Source organism: Nelumbo lutea, chromosome 1 (assembly GCF_056320005.1).
Source record: "Nelumbo lutea isolate HS-2025 chromosome 1, American lotus-T2T, whole genome shotgun sequence".
Classification (NCBI taxonomy): domain Eukaryota; kingdom Viridiplantae; phylum Streptophyta; class Magnoliopsida; order Proteales; family Nelumbonaceae; genus Nelumbo; species Nelumbo lutea.
In genome coordinates, this window is record NC_142684.1 from 150,920,088 (window position 1) to 150,925,747 (window position 5,660).

At 38.4% G+C, this 5,660-nt stretch overlaps 1 protein-coding gene across 1 annotated transcript; it reads left to right on the forward strand.

Moving 5' to 3' along the window:
• Nucleotides 1–3,854: 3,854 nt before the first annotated feature.
• LOC148878365 (ethylene-responsive transcription factor 3-like) lies at nt 3,855–5,426 on the forward strand. Its single transcript, XM_088953573.1, has one exon. It carries the CDS (start codon nt 4,293–4,295, stop codon nt 4,998–5,000), a length of 708 nt encoding a protein of 235 aa, XP_088809699.1. The 5' UTR covers nt 3,855–4,292; the 3' UTR covers nt 5,001–5,426.
• The last annotated feature ends 234 nt before the right edge of the window (nt 5,427–5,660 follow it).

Consider the following 5,660-nt stretch of genomic DNA (forward strand, 5'->3'; position numbering starts at 1 on the left):
TTCAACATGTTTTGCGCTAACAACAAACTTGGGGTTTAACTGTTGAACATCAATCTCAAGTAAAAGATTTTGATTCGATTGAGCTCGACCTTCCTGTAGAGTCACAGTTTTCGAATGTCCAATTTGGAATTTCAACCACCATTATGTATATAATGCAATAGCAATGGTTCTATGGCAATGGCAGCATCTTAAAAACCACCTGCACCTCAGTGGCCTATATGCCCACTAGCTAATCTCCAACACAGCATGTCTTTCGGTTAAACAGGCGAATGACTTCAATAGTTCAATAGCAAGTCCACTAAATATGACACATAGTAGTCTCTCAGTTAGGGGTGCAATTCAGTTGCCCCAAATTTGCATTGTTCACTATTTAAATTTTGACAAAATCCCAATTCAAATCTGTTCAAATTAGGGGGAAATGTCAGAGAATGAGAACCTATACCTAATGGCTTAAATTTATAAGTTGAATGATTCCTTGACAAATCTATTATCTAAGGAGAGAAGTTATATATAAGAGTTGAACACCATCTTTTTGAATTTTGATCCAAAACTTTATATATAATTTCCTTGAATCTCTTATTTCTATTAATACCAAAGACTTTCTTCTATATACTCACAAAGTCGCATGTGCATCCTAAACACAGGCCTATTTGGCGCTTCCTTAATTAATAAAGTTCAAAGGTAATTAATGGTCTAGGTTTTTTTAATACCCCTAAGTTTACTCCATTGTGACCACCTAAAAAATTTTATTAACCATTATCAATGGAAGGTAAAACAAAACACGGGGCCGTAGCCCGCTTTGCCCCAAAACCTAATAACAGAACACACAACCTTACCCTCCCATCTAGGGTTGATCATTTCAGCCCGGCCTGAAACTTTTGGGCTTGGACCTGGGTTTTGTGTTTAGGCCCGGTCCAGGTCTGAGTTCAATTTAGGCCCACAAATTTTAGGATCGGTTTGGGCTTAATATTTTAAGCCCGGGCCAACCCATATATATTTAAATTTATACATTTTATGTATAATGTGTACATATGTATATATGTTATTTTACATTATATTATATATTTTATATATAAATATTATAACATGACATATATAATTTATATCATATGTAATATTTTATATTATATAATGTATAAAGTAAGTTTATATACATGTTATGTCATTTAATATAAAATATTATAGATATATAATGTTTTATATATAAAAGACATTGGCCCAGAATCAGGCTCGACCCGACTCAGACCTGAGCTAGGGCTTAAGTTTCAGGCCTGAAAACCCTAGTCGGGCCGAGCCCGAACCTAAGCTATAGCTCTATTCATAAGTGCAAAGCCCAGCCCAATCCATGATGACCTCTACTCTCATCCCAACCCAATACAAGGTTCAAAATATAGAAAAATAAAATCCAATAAAAACTAATCATGACCATTAACATATAGAAAGACAGAATCCCAAAATAGTCTACTTTAAAAAGTAATCTTGCCTCTCTTAGAACCTCGTTAATGGAATTATAAGCATAGTAATTATCTTCATTAATACCCTCATTAGCAAAGAAGTCGGCACATTTGTTCCCTTTTCTTAATGTACGAGAGAACAAAAGGTGCAAAACAGCACCTGTTTTTTCTATTTTCCAAAGATATGTGTTAGATGCCAAGGGTAGAGAATTTACCCAAGAAAGCATCAATCAAACATTGATTATCACTCTCAATCTCTACATCCAAAATGTTGTGAGACAAGCATATCTGAAGGCCATCATAAAGAGCATTAAATTCAGCTGTAACCTTACAAACTTGATCACATAGATTGAGCATGCGTTTTTAGTTGCAATTGTACATACTAGTGTTAGGAATGTTTTACCTGTTTTAAACCCATTTATATATTTATATAGTCATCATGTTTTATTTGTAATGGCTTCGTATCAAATGCCTAAAATAGGGGATATCTAAGATTTGTTTTTACCCCAAACTTTATTCGAGGTGGAGGGGAACTTAAAGATGTATTAATCATTCTCAAAGGGTATGAAAAGCAATAGGGGAGCAAGAAAATTAGTAGATTAATAACCACACTAAAGGCTTGGCAAGTATAATTTATCTTCTAAATTTAAACCTCACAAACCAAATTAAATTGTAGAGACAATTTTAGGTCTTGTACTTGAAGTCAATTTTTAATCTATTTTTTATCCAAGCGGTTCGGCCTTTTGACCCACCACCCTAGATAAGGGAGTGTTTAACCCCAAATTCACCTAAACACAAAACTTTAGGCTTAACTTTGGAAGAATAAAAGTAAAAGTATATACTAAAGTTATTCATGGGTTGGGTTGGATCGGTTTAATGTTTTTTTTCTTTTCAATCGATCCAATCTGATCGGATTATTTAAAGATAAAATCGAAACTGACCTGCCATTAAGCAAAACCGACCCAAACATGAAGGGTTGATTTGACATTGTTTTCTGAATAGCTCTAAATTTAGTTTAAAATTTCATACTCAAAAAACAAAAACAGTACTAAAGACAAAAGTAATTCCCATTTAATTAATGTTTTATTATTCTTTAGGCCCCGTTTGCTTTTTGATAAGTTACTTACCTGGGTAAATGCAATTACCTGGGTAAGTTTTTCCTGGGAAACGCTTATTCGAGTAAGTGTATTTACCCATGTTCTTTTATTTTTCATATAAATAAGACAATGACCATTTTAGTCATAAAAATCCATTATTAAAAAGGGCATTTTTGTCCCATTGGATAAGTGGTATCTAGGAAAATAAACTTTACTTGATCTCCACATAAATCTGAAAAAAGAACATGGGATTCTTGGTCAATGGGAACCAAAATCCCATTGATCAACTTTCCCCCCTCTCAAAATCTGAAAAAAGAACACCCCTTTAATGTTAAAAATAAGTAACTAGAAAGATGAAACTATGATAGAGATTATCTAGTTAGGGAAATACGAGAAAATAGAAACTAATTAGCTTGGTTTATCCCTCTTCGCAACCCGAAACCGATTGGTGATGAAAAAAATCCAACCAAATCAGGTCGGGTCGGGCCGATTTGATCGGTTTGACATTATTTGTGAACACCCCTAATAAATACAAGATTTAAAATACTGTATATAAGTTGGGAAGAGTGCAAATATGAATTTTTTATTTCTAAACCTTGTATTTGCAATTGCACTTTTCTCAATTTGAGTATTATTGATCAACTAATGCTAAGGTGGTGTTCTACACCATGAATATTTTTGGTTTGAGAATCAAATGTCAGTTTTGTTTAAAAAAGTACCTATGGTTTCCAAAACAAAAACAAAATTAAAAAAAAAAAGTATCCATGGGACTGGGATTGTGAGTTACCTTGTGGGGGGATGGATGCAGTTCAGATGTACTCTGGGCGAGAAGGCCCATAACCAGAACCAACGAAACAATTTTTTTTTGGAGGCAAGGGTAATTTGGTAAACTTGAAAGCTTGATTCTTGACCTTCTTTGGCACCGATGTGTATTGATTATAGATGTAGGTAGACAGAGAGAGATACACATTATCTGTAAGCCCTTATTGATTGATGGATACTAGTGTGATGAATCCGTACTCATTCACCGGTAGCGTAGCCATACCAACCAAACACGGAGTAAGTAAATGAAAGGTAGAAAGGGACCCAAGATAACTCTGATAACCTAACCCCTATCACTTAACTTGGGTAAAACGTAAAAACAAAATCAAAAGAAGGGACTAAGACCAAGACCAACCAAGAACTGATCGACAGATGAAGAAGAACAAGGAGAAAAAGAAAAAAAAAAAAAAAAAACAATTGTTTCCGTCGTTTAAATAAAGTCGAGGGGTTCTTTTGTCAATTTATTCGATTTGTGAAAAAAGAAAGCCAAAATAGAGAAGCAATCAAGTCGGTTTGTGGGGGCGTGAGAGAGAGGGTATAGAAATCGAGAAAGAAAGAAAGAAAAGAAAGACAGAGAGAGGGAAGAAGAGTTTATTTTGTTAAGAGGGGTGGAGGCCAGATTTCTAGGCACCGATTCCCCCCCTCTTCCCTCCTCCCTCCTCCCTCCTTCCACTCTCCTTTCCCTTTTTTTCCCCTCTTCCTTCCTCTCTAAACCCACTACCCACTTCCTTCCCCGCAGAGGTGCAAATCCAATCCAGCCTTTTCCTTCTCTCCTTTCCTTTGCTCTTCTTGTTTCTTCCCTCTTCTCCTTCTCTCTTTCTCTCTCTCTCTCTCTCTTTTCTTCTTCTCTTGAATCATCTGTTTGAATTTTACTCGGCTTGTTTTTGCTGTATTTCTCCTGTGTCTTCTTGCCGAGGCCATGCGGAGAGGGAGAGGAACCACGGCGGCGACGGCAGCTGCGGCGAACATCGCATCAGGATCGGGATCAAGGAACCTCACGAAAGATATCAGATTTAGAGGTGTACGGAAGAGACCTTGGGGTAGATTCGCTGCCGAGATTAGGGACCCTTTGAAGAAAACTCGTGTATGGCTTGGCACTTTCGATTCCGCTGAAGACGCCGCTCGAGCCTACGACGCCGCCGCCCGGAACCTCCGTGGCCCCAAGGCTAAGACAAATTTCCCGCTATCCTCTACTCCCTCGTATCCTCAGCACCACCACCAGCATCAACATCATTATCATCATCTGGGTTTCCAACAAAGCCCTAACGATCCCAATTACAACCCCCAATTGCACCCCCACCAACATCATCAGCCTCAGAGACCCACCTCCAGCAGTCTGAGCAGCACCGTCGAGTCCTTCAGCGGCCCTAGGCTCTCCTCTGCGGGGCCCGTGGTTCAGTCCTCTGTTGCACCCGGGCGCCACCGTCGGCAACACCACCCTCCGCCCCCCCCTGTCCTTCCGGATGATTGCCACAGCGATTGTGACTCGTCTTCTTCGGTTATAGATGATGGAGATATCGTCTCGTCGTCGTTCCGTAAACCGTTGCCGTTCGACCTCAATCTCCCTCCATTGGATGAAGTCGATTTCGCGGGTGATGATTTCCAGAGCACGGTCTTATGCCTCTGATGCCAACCTTGGCTTTGATTTTTTTTTTTTCTCTTTCCCTTTTTTTACCTTTTATTCGGAAAGAAGAAGATAAGCTAGGATGATAATCGTATTTCTTCCATGAATTGCTCGTTTGCTTTTGAGGGTTGAGGAGAGTTGGGGTTTTTTTCTTTTTCTTTTCCGGTTTCTGTTAGATTATTATATGTGGATTAGTGTATGTGCTTATGCGATCTGGGGGTTTCTTCAACTACATGGGCTTAATAATCTAGTCTATCTTGTTGAAGTTATAAAGATCGTACCAGAGGATCGGGTCTAGGTTGGGTTTTCTTCCTCCTGATCTGATGATACCTCTCACCACTCATCCCTTCCCCCCCCCCCCCCACCCCCAACTTTTCTTTCTGTACAAAGATATCTAATTCAATGATCAAGAAAGAGAATTAAGAGCTATATTCTGTGCCTCTTTTTTGCTCTTCTGTTCTTTCCTTTTTCTGATTCATGTGGCATTGAAATGTTGTGGTTGTTTTTTGGGTCAAAAAAAATGAGAAAAACTAGCATACCGTGTGGAAATCATCAGTTGGAACTTGGAAGAGCATTGGTGGGGTGTTTCCTTGTTTTGAATTTCTGGGCTCTCTGTATTCGGTTAGGTGAGTGAATTTGTCAACCACATTGCTTGCTTTCATT